The sequence below is a fragment of the Chelonia mydas genome, chromosome 26 (genome assembly GCF_015237465.2).
Source record: "Chelonia mydas isolate rCheMyd1 chromosome 26, rCheMyd1.pri.v2, whole genome shotgun sequence".
Lineage (NCBI taxonomy): Eukaryota > Metazoa > Chordata > Testudines > Cheloniidae > Chelonia > Chelonia mydas.
This window is the reverse complement of record NC_057859.1, coordinates 12,415,510-12,430,504: the sequence shown is the minus strand read 5'-3', so window position 1 is coordinate 12,430,504 and position 14,995 is coordinate 12,415,510. Positions and strand designations below refer to the sequence as shown.

Below are 14,995 nucleotides of genomic sequence, written 5' to 3'. Positions count from 1 at the left end.
ACAAAAAATATTACTCACTAACCACCTTGGAAGGATTTGAATCGGCTGTAAAAGGTTGGGCCTGCCCTGTAGCACCCTCTTCTGGCCAAGCGAGGCTGTGCGGAGGCCCTGCCTCAGTTTACTCTCCTCGAGGCTCCTTAAATAAATTCCACCAGGCCTGAATCTTTTAAACATTCCCCTGCCGTCTGTAAATTTATGTACATACAATTCACAACAACATTCAATCCTGTAGACTCGACATTCATTTACCAATTCCCTGTGCCACCTTCTGGGCTCCTGTGGGTTCCATCCATCGGTCCCTGCTGCGCTCTCACCATCCCTTCCGGCCTTAAGCTCTACGAATCTAAGAACCAGCATCTTTGTTTTTATCTACACGTTTCACATACGGCATAAGAACTGTGGACCAGTGGTTCTCAAAGCCGGTCCACACATCCCTCGGCCTGCACCACTTCCCGCAGCCCACATTGGCCTGGAGCGGCGAACCGTGGCCAGTGGGAGCCGTGATCGGCCGAAACCAGCGGACGCGGCAGGTAAACAAACCGGCCCGGCCCGCCAGGGGCTTTCCCTGAACAAATGGCGGACCAGCTTTGAGAGCCACTGCTGTAGAACATACTGGATGAAACCCCGAAGTCTGTGTTCAAGGGGAAGTGTAGAGGAACAGCTTGGCCCTACACGCTGCTTATGTCCCAGTGAAGCCCATAGGTATTTATACAACCAGAGCAGACTGGATTGGATTTGAGCCACAGAGCTGGAATGGGCTGTAACTGGTGCCCTCTGGGGGGGGCGTTTTACCTTCAGTCCTTACTCAGGCCCCTAGACTGCAACGAAACAAAAAAAAACAAAAACCAAACAAACAAAAAGGAATAAGGACCTTGGGATACAGCCATGTGTGAACTGAATCTTGTGAACTCACTTGTGGTGGATGAGACCGATTTGCCAATGTCTGCCAAGGATCGGTGGATCGGCTTCTTGGTCTGGTGGCGATGTTTCCTCAGGAGCACGTAACTGATTTTCTCTCTCAGCTCTGGCTTGAGCAGACCATCCTCTATCTGCTTTTCAATAACATCATCTGAAAGAAGGACATTGGAAGCGCACGTGTGACTCGCTGGGCTGCGGCATGGCAAGTTCTGTTGCAAAAAAAAAAAAAAAAAAAAAAAAGCCCCTCCTTGCAAACCCTAAAACTGCATCATATGCCAAAAACTCAGACTTTAAGGTCATGAGGGACCATCATGATCATCTAGTCTGACCTCCTGCACATCGCAGGCCACAGAACCTGACCCACCCACTCCTGTAACAGACCCTTCACCTCTGGCTGAGTGACTGGCGTCCTCAAATCATAATTTAAGGATGTAAATGGAGGATTCTCTGTAATTTGACACTAGTTTAAACCTGCAAGTGACCCATGCTCCATGCTGCAGAGGAAGGCGAACCACACCCCCCGCCCCCCAGAGTCTGTCAATCTGATGCAGGGGAAAATTCCTTCCTGACCCCAAATATGACAATCAGTTAGACATGTTGGCGAGACCCACCAGCCAGACACCTGGGAAGGAATTCTCTGCAGTAACTCAGAGCCCTCCCAATGTAGCATCCCATCTCTGGCTCCTGGAGATATTTGCTGCTAGCAGTCACAGATTGGCTCCATGCCATCGTAGGAAGTCTCATCATACAAACTCTACATGGTATGTAGAGGCTATATGGTGATCAGATCATAATAGACAAGTTCACGCTCATTCTTTACTCAGAAAAAAATCCCAGTTAATATCCTTGCTTCCCCTGGGGTTTTGCCTGTGGAATGGAGTGTTGAACCAGGGCCATATTACTTTCCTTTTCTTAAAGCTGTGGTGCCCAATCCCTGTTTGCCCTGTACCTTCTGTCATCATTTACACCCGCGTGGTATCTGTGTAAAATGCAGCCATTCAGATATGTCAGGGTATTGCATTAACTTTGCACAGGTGTGAAATGATGGCACACAAGGAGCACGGTAGTGAAGAATCAAGCCCATGCTGCCTAACAGGCCAACTCCTGCAGTTCTTCTTGGGCAGGCAAAACTCCTACCATTGGGAAGAATCAAAGCTACATGATTTGGCTCTAAACTGTCAAAACAAGCAATATGCTCTCTCCGAGATGCTCATCACCACCACAATATCTGGGCATCAGTGAGATCAGCAGCGATTCATAGAAGGGACTATGATGTTTTTATATGATAAAAACCATCCCAGCATGCAGTGTATATTATACACACACACACCCACCCCTTCGAAGCAGTTACTATGCCAAGCTAATTTGAATGGGTTGGTGATGCTGATTTAGCTGCCTTAGGTCTTCATCTATATGCAGACTTGCACAGAAATAACTAAATCAGTTTGGACTCTCTCCTTTTGTCATTTCAGTGCAGGTCTGTGGGTAGACCAGCCTTTATATGTACTGAGAGTGACCTCTTCTGATACTGTAAATTAATTCTGCTGTCCTCTCTTTACCCCAGTGTAAATTCCATTGATTTCTACGGAGTTGCTTATTATGTCACATTAGAATCAGGCCCACAAAGTTAAATTAAAAAGTACGTAAAAGGCACATCATACCAGAGATAATAAATCAAACAAACAGAGAGATGATTAATGAATAAATAAGAATGGCAAAACTCTACCGAGCTCCACACTAAGCATGTAACAGTGCAGCAATTTGAGCCAACGTTTTAACACATGCAGTGGGTTGTTACTTTGAAAAGCGGACTACTACACTGCCTTTTAAGAAGTGTAGTTATGCTCTGAAAAGGGACAATAAAAAGGAAGCTGTCGAGTTCTCAATGTATTGAGCTCTCTCTCATTAACTTGCAGAGCAAATCCGCTGAGTTCATGAGTTTCTAGAGTCACAGAAACGACTGAGAAGTCATCAAGTCCAGCCACTTGTGCTGAGGTAGGACCAAGCAAACCTAGACCATCCTTGATGGGTGTTTGTCCAACTTGTTCTTCAAGACTCCTGTGATGGGGATTCCACCACCTCCCTTGGAAGCCTATTCCAGAGTTTAACTAGAGTTAGAAAGTTTTTTTCCTAATGTCTAACCTAAATCTCTCTCTTGTTGCAGATTAAGCCCATTATTTCGTGTCCTAACTTCAGTGGACGTGGAGAACAACTGATCACTGTCCTCTTTATAGCTGCCATGAACATATTTGAAGATTTATCTGGTTCCCCACATGCCTTCTTTTCCCAAGACTAAACACGCCCAGTTGTTTTAACCTTTCCTCACCAGTCAGGTTTTGAAAAACTTTTAGTGTATTTATATGTAATGACATTTGTACGTAACTATATATAATCAAAGGAGAAAAATAAATAAGTAGATGGATGCACAGAGATTAGAAATCAATTTTGTCTTCATTTCTCAACTGTACCACATAGCCTGCTTGACAACGGTTACATTCTCTCTGGCTTATATTACGTAAGGCATAATGAAATTAACATTCATCAATAAAAATGAAAAAAGTGAAACCCAGCATAAGGCACTGTTAGTTTTGACGTAATACTGCATCCGCTCTTTTCAGCTTTTCCTCACCTATCAGGTTTATATAATCTCAGGATGCTTTACAAACATTAACTAGAGCCTGACTAATACCTACAGGTCTCAGAATAGAACCCAGGAGTCCCAGCTCCAACCACTAGTCAGAGCTTCCTCGACACACGAGTGTGGGGTTTTTTGTGCTGTAAGCATAAGACCCACCAGAGAGACAAGGTGGGTGCGGTGAGATCCTATCTAATATTTGGGGACTGACATGGCTACAGTTACACCGCATAAGACCCACCAGGTAAGAGAAACTAATCTAGCAACAACCTCATCATCATCATCATCCTTTCATTGCCTAACGTCATATTGGATGGATTACAGTGGAGTGATATGTATTAAATGATATGCATTGCACCTGACTGCAAAGGTGTAAATGTGTAAACACAGAAAAGTGGGAGTCAAATGCAAGCATGTCAGAGCAGTAGTGATTTACAGTTACAGTGCATAATCGACTTTAGGTACGTATCTGGCCCCCAGATGCTCGAAGGTGTTTAGGGACTTAACGCCTATTGGTTTCAATAGAAGTCAGGAGAGTTGAGTACCTTTGAGGATCGGGGCTTATCCACTTCACAAACTTTAACGTATTTAGCCTCAACACCTCTGCGGGGTGGGAGGGGGCAGCACTCTTATCCCTACTTTACAGAGGAGGAACTGAGGCCCCGAGAGACTAAGGCCCCCGATTTTTAAACAGAATTCAGGCATTGCTGCGCTAAGCATTGCAATACTTAATTGATGTAGGAGCCTCATTTTCAAAAGGGATTTAGGCACTTAGGAGCCTACATAATTGGGATATTGGCTCCTAATCCCTTTTGAAAATGAGACAAGGGCTCCTAAATCAGTTTGGTGTTGCAATGCTGCGTGCAGTGACACCTACGTATCATTACAAATCTGGGCCTGACTGAGTGCCCAGGGCCACACAGGAAGACTGGGGCAGATCAGGGAACTGAACTCCACGCTCCCCAAGCCTACCCTAGTGGTCTAACATCCTCTCACACAGAATAAATTTATTGTCCATCACCGTAGCCACTTGCCCACATCGTCTTATTATTTACATTACACTATCTTACTATTTACGCACGTCAATGACCACACAAGTGGAGAATCAGGCTCGATATGGTCAGTTACATTGTGCGCCATTTGACGTGCCATCAACCCTCCTTTCCACCACCAATGAAGCCACCTCAAGAAAACCCCAGCGCTGTTTGTATTGAGAGGCTAATACCGATGATCTGTGGTAAGGAGTAGCCGTCTAAGTCTAGTAGCACCGTCCCTGTCTGTAGACACGTGCGTAGTTCAAACAGGCTGTGCAAAGATAACGTTGACACATGAGGTTTGCTCCATCTCTCCCCTCCTTCTTCCACCTTTTCTTCGAACTTTATCCACCTGAAACAACAAAAGCCACAGGTGTGATCGGTACAGGGTACAAATGCACGGCTGTAAATTGCACATCTGTCCAAAATGTGCACCAATCAGGTGATCAGGTACCAAGGTGATGGGTACAATGTAAGAACTTGAACAGAATAGATCTATCACAGGGCAGCTGCTGTACAGCCTCTGTGCATTTTACAGTTAGATATATTTATCAGCAATAATCTGGATGAGTAAGAGGGGTGGTGCCTGGAGGAGCCCTGGACTTGAATAGCTGAGGACTGAGAGGCATTGGCAGAGCAAGATTCAGGGCTGGGATATCTAGAAGAGTCCTAGGTCAGGGTGGTGGTGCATTGGCAAAGCTTCACAGCTAGAGGAATCTTACAAGAGCTTTACCAGCAGTATCAGCACTATGTTATATGAAGCACTCCTTTCACGAGTCCAATTCATACATGGTTTTCAATGATCTTTTTTATTAAAGGGAGGTAATGCTTCACATGAACATAGATAGCACTTTCCATCTGCCAAGTGCTTTACGAGCTTTCACTAATTCACCCTCAGACCATCTCTGTAATGTATGTCTGCATATTACAGATGAGGAAGTGGAGGCAGAAAGGTTACGTTATTTGCCTAAAGTCACATCATCTGAAAGAGGAACAGAACCTGCTGGGTTGGTAAATCACTGCTGGGATCAGGCCCTCCCCCCTCCTCTTTCTCTCTCAACATAATACTTGTGTCGCTATGAAAAAAAATTGATTGTAAAGTCTTCAAGGCAGGGAAACCATTTTATTGGTGAAGTGCCATGTGCATCTATGAAATAATAATGTGCTTATGTATACAGCTAACAAATACTAAAAGGATGGTGTCCCAGCATGCCTGGAGCAAGGTGTCTGATGAGCATTTTGCTCATCCTTTAACAATTAAAGTTCAACCCCCAAAATTGGTTACCTGAGCCCTTAAACTTCAAGACAAAACCACTAGTTTATTGGACCCCTTCAGCTGAAGGTACAGTTAGATGGTTAGGTTCTGAGGGCCTGGAGTTCTGGGTTAGGGCTTGGGGAGCTCCCCTCCTCTCCCAGCTTCATCCAGCACTGCCCCCTACAAAGAAGCAAGCAAGCCTCCTTATATCGCCTGGTGGGTCCTGACTGGCTAATAACTCCTCCCATTCCTCTTCTAGCCCCTGGAGGACCAAGTCTTGTTGGTTTTGCAGGTACCAGAACCTGAATGGCAGTGTTCTGAGGTCTAACTCATTGCCCCTCTTTCCCAGCCAACGGTTTTCCTTTGGGTGGAGTGCGTTAGGGCGGTGATGCTGCATTGGGGGCAAAAAAGGCCTGGTACATCTGTCGCGGTAGGACACTGGAAAATTCATTTAATCAGCTTGATAGTGATCAGAGTTCCCAAAATCTTGACCTGCTCTATTCATTTCAGGGATGGGTTAATTACATTTTGGCTGCGTTATGTGTGTGAAGGATTTCAGCATCAGGAAAACGTGAAATGGCAAATGAGAGGATGCAGCATGCTGACTAAGCAGTTTCATGCCCTGTTATGTAGCATTTATAACACACCTCCGCCATTCAAGGTGATTAAAGCGCTTTTGAGACATTTGTTAATTAACTCTATTGGGGAGATTAAACCATTTTTCAGTGACTAAACTGGGATGCTGAGCTAACCTGACGTCACAGTCAGTGGCAGAAAAGAACTTAGGAGCTGTCCCTCCCCGTCCACTGCTCCAACCTCTAGACCCACAATCCCTTCCGAGATCTGGGAACAGACCACAGGAGTCTTGACTTCCAGACCCTTCTCCAACTATTAGAACATGCTCTTCTACCAGACCTGAGAAAGGAACCCCAGAGTCTGGACTTCCTGCTCCAATCACTAGATAACGCTCTCTCCCTTTTAAAAAACAAAAACAAAACTCTTCTGCTTTTAATGTTCTGCATCAGCTTCTTAACATTCACCATGAAGAGGAACACAAATAAATGAATGAGAGCAGATTTCTGCAGCCTCCCTGAGAATATGACTCGTGCTCCAATTAAGCACAAGTAATTCTCGGCAACGCGCCTGTATTTATTTTGGAAATAAAGCTGCTGTTCCTTTAAATCAGGTTTGCAGAGACCCAGCTCCATGAATTCTCATGGATTAGTCAGTCTACGGCTTAACCTGGCAGCTTTTAACTGGTACAACTTGGATTTTGGCTCATGTCACTGCAGTGGGGACAGAGGGAAAGAACAGAGGACAACAGGGGCTTTTAAAAAAACAAAATTAGCAACAGAGTATATGCTAATTCTGCCTGCAAATACTGCAAACAGCTGTGGATTATCCAGGCTATGGTCAGGGACATACATACCTGGTGGTTCCTCCTCCCCTTTAGGTTGGCATTTACCTGGATTAGAGATCCAAACTACAGAGGGGAGGCAGATTGACACACTTCAATGCTTTTTTCCCAGTGAGAGAACTATTTAGATATTCTTTCCTGCTGCAGCTTTGCTGCTCATTTAGGATTCTGGGATTCATTGCTCTTGAAGCCGGGAGGTTGAGGGGGACGACACCCAGGATTCCTCCTGGTTAACAGAGTAAAGCAGCATTCGCCCATTTAGCGGCAAAGAAAGGAAACAGATTCTGGGTGCTGTAAGTCTGATTCAGGGCAAGGCAACAGGCTACTGTTACCTCACCCAGATTTTGCACGAAGTGTTGGAAGAAATATGGTGGCTATTGTCCTGTACTACTATTGTCGTATGATGGACTGTGAAGGCTGATTGACAAACAAAAGGCCGTTAATGCAGCAGGAGAAGGAGACAGTGTAATGTAGTGGTTAGAGCACATGGACTCAGCTCGAACATGGACTTAATGTGTGATCTGGGCAAGCCACGAATGGCCTCTGGAGGCCTCAGTTTTCTGTGCCAAACCTGACACACAACAGGGCCTGCATTAGGAAGTGCTGCGCACCCAAGACCATGAGAGCTGCGGGAGTGTAACACCTCTGATAATCAGGCTCAAGTCGGGCTGAGCAATCTGAAGCAACCCTAAAAAGAAAAAAAAACTGGCCCTTAAACTCTCTGGTGCCTCAGGTTCCCCTCCTGTCAGAGGGCAACCATAATAGCTACTCACCTTTGGAAGGCACTTGGAGATCTTTGAATGAAAAATGATACATGAACACAAAATGGTGCTTGTTAAAACTAGAGAAAGGCAATCAGTGAATAGTATTTTAAATAAATACATAAAGCTGGGAGGGCGCTATACTGGAACCGAGTCAGGAGATACTGCAGAGCTTTATTTAGGAGAAATTCAAGGAATATTTTAAAGAGCATCAATGTGAGATTCATTATTTAGGAAGGAAAAAGTCCTGGTTTGTTACATTTTTCTTCCTACCACAATGTAGCTCCTTTCACCCACTGATCTCAAAACTCTTTACAGATATTCGTTAATAAACCCTCACCATAGGTCAGCTTTAGCTCTCCTGTACTATTTACAACGTATCACTGTCCTGTGTCTTTCACACTATAGCAGAGGTGGGCAAACTACGGCCCGCAGACCACATCCGAACCGCTGGACTGTCCTGCCCGGCCCTTGAGCTTCTGGCCAGGGAGGCTAGCCCCCGGCCCCTCCCCCACTGTCCCCTCCCCTCGCAGCCACACGATAGCGCAAGCAGCTCAAACTTATTGTCGCTTGCGAGCAGAGGCAGGATTTCAACTTCAGATCACAAAGGTAAAAGGCTTGTGCCTTCACACCCCCCCCAACACACAGTCCAGTATCCTGCCTATAGTTCTGTGAGAATTTACACCAGATGACGATCTGCTCACTACTGCTTCAAAGGAAGAAGACACCCCCTAATGCCCCTTTACAAGCTGCAGTACTCACGGAGATGAGTGAGATTCCACCACCCCATCCTTAGAGGTTTTTAAGGCCCAGCTTGACAAAGCCCTGGCTGGGATGATTTAGTTGGGGTTGGTCCTGCTTTGAGCAGGGGGCTGGACTCGATGACCTCCTGAGGTCTCTTCCAACCCTAATCTTCTATGAGAAAAATTCCTTCCTGACCCCTGCACTGAAGCATGAGTTCCTGCTACCTTTGGCCTATTATGTTTTATCATTTGTGTGACAGTTGCACCTAGAGGCCCCAAGTGAGGTTAGGGGCCCATTGCGCTAGGTGCTGTACAAACACACCCTGAAGATAGTCCCTGCCCCAAACAGTTTATAATCTGAACAGACTTAGTGTGACCAGGTGTCCAGTTTTCGACCAGAATGCCGGTCGAAAAGGGACCCTGGGGGCTCCAGTCAGCACTGCTGACCAGGCTGTTAGTAGTCCGGTCGGAGGTGCTGCGGGGCTAAGGCAGGCTAGTCCCTACCGGTCCTGGCACCACGTTGCAGCCCAGAAGCGACCAGCAAGCCCAGCTCCTAGGTGGGAGGGGCGCCCACAGGGCTCCGCATGCTGCCCCACCCCGTTAGCACCGCCTCCACACTCCCATTGCCCGGGAACAGCCAAGGGGAGCTGGTGGGGGGTGTGCCTGCGGGCGAGAGCAGGGCACGGAGCCTCCTGGCCCCCCCCGCTCCTGCCTAGGAGCTGGACCTGCTGGCCGCTTCCAGGGCACAGCGCAGTGTCAGGACAGGCAGGGAGCCTGCTTTAGCCTCGCTGCGCTGCTGACCAGGAGCCACCTAAGGTAAGCCCGTGCCCCAACCCTGAGCCCCAAGCCCCTGCCCTCTAAACCTGGAGACCCCGCCTGCATCCCTCATCCCTGGCCCCACCCCAGAGCCCATACCCCAAACCAGAGCCCTTATCCCCCCCCCACACCTCAAACCCCTGCCTCAACCCGCAGCCCCCTCCCACATTCCGAATCTCTTGGCCCCACCCCCCAACCTGGAGCTCCCTCCACCTCAAACCCCTCATCCCCAGCCCCACCCCAGAGCCCACCCCCCCAGCCGTAGCCCTCACCCCCTTCCGCACCCCAACTACCTGCCCCAGCCTGGAGCCCCCTCCCGCACCCTGAACCCCTCAGCCTTAGCCCCACCCCAGAGCCCACACCCCCCGTTAGAGACCTCACCTCCTCCCACACCCCAACCCCTTCCCCCAGCCCAGTGAAAGGGAGTGAGGGTGGGGGAGAGTGAGCCACCAAGGGAGGAGGAATGTAGTGAGCGAGGGGCGGGGCCTCAGGGAGGGGTGGAGCTAGAGCGTTCGGTTTTCTGAGATTAGAAAGTTGGCAACCTTAAACAGACTAGACACCGTCACCACAGCAAATGTAATTTACAAGCATCGTTATCCCAGGCGTGGCAATCTAGCATGCAATGCCTCATCCTTGGCCTTTTTGCACAGTCAGCTTTCTCCCCATGTTAGACTCCCGGAGCCAAGCCCACACTGTCTTGACGGCTGCTTGGCTCTGAAGATGAAGTTTCCTGTTTAGGCTTGCCAAGGTTTTATTTGCAGGTAGTGCTCACGCAGCGAAGGAGCTGGCTCCCCGCAGCTAAAGAGGCTGCGAATTCCTGACCCAAGGAGAGAGGAAACACAGAGCCTGCAATTCGGCAGCTTTTAAACCTGCAGTGGAAAGGCTCGCGTGAAGTCCTGGGCTGCCCCTGGAGACTGAAGCCCTCTATCTCCAGAGCGGGTACAGCCCACCCAGTAGCACTAACCTTCTCCCCACACTCTCTCGCTAATGCACCTGAACCCGCTCTGATTGGGTGAGAGGGAGTCCAGTCTCCACGGCCCATTCACTCCTCGGCCTCACTACTGAGGCTCCCGGCAAGAGGGCGGATTAGTATCAATTGTGCTGATGACTTTTAGGCTAGTTAAACACACCTGCCGCCTCAAGGGTCTGGACAGAGATCCATCAAACTCCTTCTGTAACCTGCATCTCGGAGAGCATTAAATTCTGGCACACACCCAGCCCCACAGAATAAGGGTTCATCATAGAAAGGAATAAACCCTTTGGGAAAAATAGTTAAATGGCTCCCTTGGCAGTGACCAAAAATAATATAATCTATTAGAAACATTAACCTGTAGAATGATGGTATTTTAATCCAGGCTGGCAAGAAAACGAATGCTTAGGATGTAGATTACATATGCCCAGTCTCCAAAGGTGTCTCACATTCAGCAGACACCTACCAGCCCTGGGGTCGTAGCTCCGTGCGATCATGCTTCTGCCAACAACCCAAACACTTAGGATATGTCTACACTGCCCATGATGGAGCATCCACACTGCATTGTAAGCATGGGTTTACAATTGCTGGATCCGGGTCTCACAGTCATGCTAACACATCCATACTGCACGACACAGACCTTCTGACTTGGGTCTGCGGCTTGACTTGTGTCCACACTGCACAGTGACAGGGATTGGATCCAAGCCACAGTGGGACTTGGGCTCTGACCCACCCCCCCCTTAGTAAGATTCTAGGGCCTGAGTGCCTGATGACTTGAGTCAGACTGATCTGTGTGTGGATGGAAGCAGGGAGGAGGTGGGGATGGGAGCTTGGGCTCAAACCTGAATTAGAGTCCTGGCTTAGTGTGCAGTGTAGACATACCCATATAGAGCCAATTTAGTGTGCAGATAGGAAGACCAAGGGAAAAATGAAATACCACCCTAGGGAGGGATGTTCCAAATTATTCAAGTGAGTTAGGAGAACAAGTCTCATTGAAAGTCAGGGGGACTTGTGTGCCAGCTCACTTAGACGCTTTGGGAAATCGCTAGCTTCCAAAAACAGACTAAAAGTTAACTAAATCAGTTGTCCAAACAGGCTCAACAATGTCTAATGCCTCACACACATGCAGTTTCTTTGGATCCTCGCTGATGGGACAGGGCTGGATCCTGCCAGGCTGGGCCACGTTCTAAGTGACACCAGTTCCCACCGAAGATAAAGGAAGTTGATGGACTTAGTCATTGCAGAATCAGCCTAATAGTGATGAAAACACTTTGTGCTTCTAAGTACCTTTCATCCAAAGATTTCATACAGCTTTCTAAACATTAATGAAACAAGCTTCACCTTTTAAGACAGGGACGATGACCTACATTAATAGATTCCAAGACCAGAACAGACCATTGTGATCATCTAGTCTGACTTCCTGCCTAACTCACGCCATGGAAGTTCCCCAAAATAATTCGTAGACCAGAGCTTTTAGAAAAACATCTAATCTTGATTTAAAAATAGCCTCTGATGGAAAATCCACAACTCTTGGTAAATTGTTCCAATGCTTAATTAACCTCACTATTGAAATTTTAGACCGTATTTTCTAAGTTTGTCTAGCTTCAGCTTCCAACCATTAGATGATGTTATATCTTTGTCCGCTAGATTGAAGAGCCCACTGCCAAATATTTGTTCCTCATGTAGGTACTTATAGGGCTTGTCTAATAGTGCCATTGTCCGCAATAGAGGGGCACTAGCATGTTGTGTGCTGACCCATGTTTCAAACAGTACTACGTTACCATGCATTAGGGAACTTTTCGTGCATGCCAGCCGAGTCCACATCACCAGTTAGCGTGCAACACGCTGGTGTGCTTTAGAATCTACACCCCTGTAGCACGGACTAAGGCACCGGGGAGGCAAGCCCATAAACTGTGATCAAGTCATCCCTTAGACTCAAGAAGCTCAGTTTATTGAGGTTATCACTATAAGGCAGGTTTTCGAAACCTTTATTCATTCTTGTGGCTCTTCTCTGAACCCTCTCCAGTTTGTCAACATCCTTCTTGAACTGTGGACAGCAGAACTGGACACGGCGCCAAACAGAGGTAAAATACGTTATCTAATCCTACTTGAGCTTACAGATGCTGAGGCACAGGAAAATGGAGTGTCTTGCCTAAGGGTCACACAGCAAGTCAGTGGCAAGATCCTGTCTTGACTCCCAGTCTCTCCCCCCACTCCCCCACCCACTAGAGAACACTCCCTTCCTGGAGTTGGGAATAGAAACCAGGAGTCAATTCCCAGACCCCCCTCCTCTAACCACTAGACCCCACTCCCTGTCCAGAACTGGGAACACAATCACTTGCCCAGTGGTTCAAGAACTTTAACACTCAGAATCACCAAACTAACTGTGATTTCCTTCTGCACCTTGAATCCAGTAAGTCTTTGCAGGCAAAAAAACCCTGTGATCATGGCAAGGAACTATCGGTTTTACCAGCCACCAGGTTTCTGCAAGGTGAACTTTTTCAGGGTGGTGGGTAGATCTGACCATTACCCAGTAACCTTTATCTATCTTAGGTAGATGGAGATCATGGAGTCCCCAATATCATAGTACCTGCGAATGTCACAGTCTTTAATATATTTATCCTCACCACATCCCTGGGAAGCAGGGAAGTGCTATTATCTTCATTTTACAGATGGCAAATTACGGCACAGAGGCCCTGATCCTTAAAGGTGTTTAGGCACCTAACTCCCATTTAAATCAATAGGGGTTAGGCTCCTAAGTCCCAAGGTCACATGGGCTGTCTGGGGCAGAGCATGGATTTGAACCCCGGGGTTCTGGACCACCCACCTCTGCATGGCACGCCAATGCATGAGAGGCACCACGCTAGTTGGTACAGAAAAAATGGGGTCAGTAGGACAGCGTGTGCCCATCTCATTGTCCCAGTAGCTGCACACGTAACTCCCTGGGTGTCAGAGAGCAAGCACGTCCCCTGGCGCTGGCCTTAAGTGCACATTAGACAAGGTCATTATGCGGCACAAGTGGGATGCCCCTGGTGCACGTGGGTGAGACGGAATTAATAAAAATCTATCTTATTAACTGCCTGACCTCACCCCATCGATCCCATTCAGAATGGCATGAACACACACAAATCCCTTTGTGTTACAACAGAGAAAGGGCTCAGCTGAGCTCAAAAAGCCATCTAAATCCCTGGCGCAATAGTGACTCCTTTTTCAAAGAACGAAGCTCACTTGGGAAAAAAAACAAAACAAAACAAAACTAATAATGCTTACAAAACTTACGCTAGGAAGAGAAAATTCCACATGGATTTGAAATTTTTTTACTTGGTTAAGCTCATAATTCCATAAAACGAACACTATTTGTGGTTCCTCTAATACTTTTATTAAAAGTTTGGGGTTTTTTTCTTTTCTTTTTTTTAAGATCTGGAACAGCAGGGCATGTTAACTCTTTGGATGCCCACGGAAAGTGAGAATGCAGAAATATTAGACAGATTGGGCTTGATTTTTCCATGGTCTTGAAACGTGGTGGAATCGTTTCCAAAAGCTGTAAACAAAGGGTGTCAAATGCCACCACTCTGATCTGGTAGCATTTTGCACCAATTTTCTTTGCCATGCTCTGCCAGCTCCATGCCAGTTCCATACAACGTTATGCAATGCCAATTCCACGCGATGCCCATGCCATTTCATTCTACTGAACTCTTATTTCACAGGATACCAGGAATAGTAATGACTTCATTTCTTAAATCCATTCACGATCCAAGCACAGAGGCAGAGGCTGGAGAAATGAAACCGAAGCCGCCTGCCTAGCACGTGCTGCGGCTGCTGCTTACCGCACTGCTCAGAAGTAGAGCTGGGCAAAAAACTGATTTTCCAGTTTGGTTGTCAAAATGAAAAATCCAAAAAAATGTTCCTTTTAGGTCAGCCTGAAATGACCATCTTTTTTTTTTCTTGCTGAAATGATAAACTGAGGGGGGGTGAATAAACTATTAAAAAAAATAAATAAAAAAATTCACCCAGCTCTATTTGTAACTGCAGCCTTGCCCAGACTCAGGGTAATACGTTAATAAATACTGGGGTCTTTTTATTTGCTGTCTGGTGGTGGAGCCTGGAGCGTGTGCTATTTTTCTCCACAACCATGAGGGCTAGAAACTTCTTTCTTGCCACCTCCATATTTGAAGTCAGCGACTTTTATAACTTTGTTCCAAAACTCATGCTCATACACGAGGCTGTCATGAAGATTGGTCCCTCTGAGATCTGCTGATATTTGGTCCATATACCTAGTCTTTGGTCTCCCTCTTTTTCATCTTCCATCCACAATCACTACAAGAGCTCTCTGATCTCTGCAAGATATGCCCATACCAACATAACCAAGCCTCCTTCAACTTGTCTTCAATTGGAGCAACCCACATTAGGCCCCTTGCCAGCTCAAGGGCTAGAAACTTACTTAAA

The 14,995-nt window shown here is 47.0% G+C and overlaps 1 protein-coding gene across 3 annotated transcripts in view; it reads right to left on the bottom strand.

The window, feature by feature from the left end:
- Nucleotides 1-14,995, bottom strand: part of SLC4A5 (solute carrier family 4 member 5) — a 123,670-nt gene that overhangs the window by 73,886 nt on the left and 34,789 nt on the right. For all 3 annotated transcript variants that reach the window (XM_043536244.1, XM_043536246.1, XM_043536247.1), the window contains 2 exons: nt 4,779-4,939; nt 914-1,069 (listed from right to left, as the gene is read on the bottom strand). In XM_043536244.1, the coding sequence (XP_043392179.1) occupies nt 914-1,069; nt 4,779-4,939 (317 nt within the window). The remainder of the gene's footprint in view (nt 1-913; nt 1,070-4,778; nt 4,940-14,995) is intronic.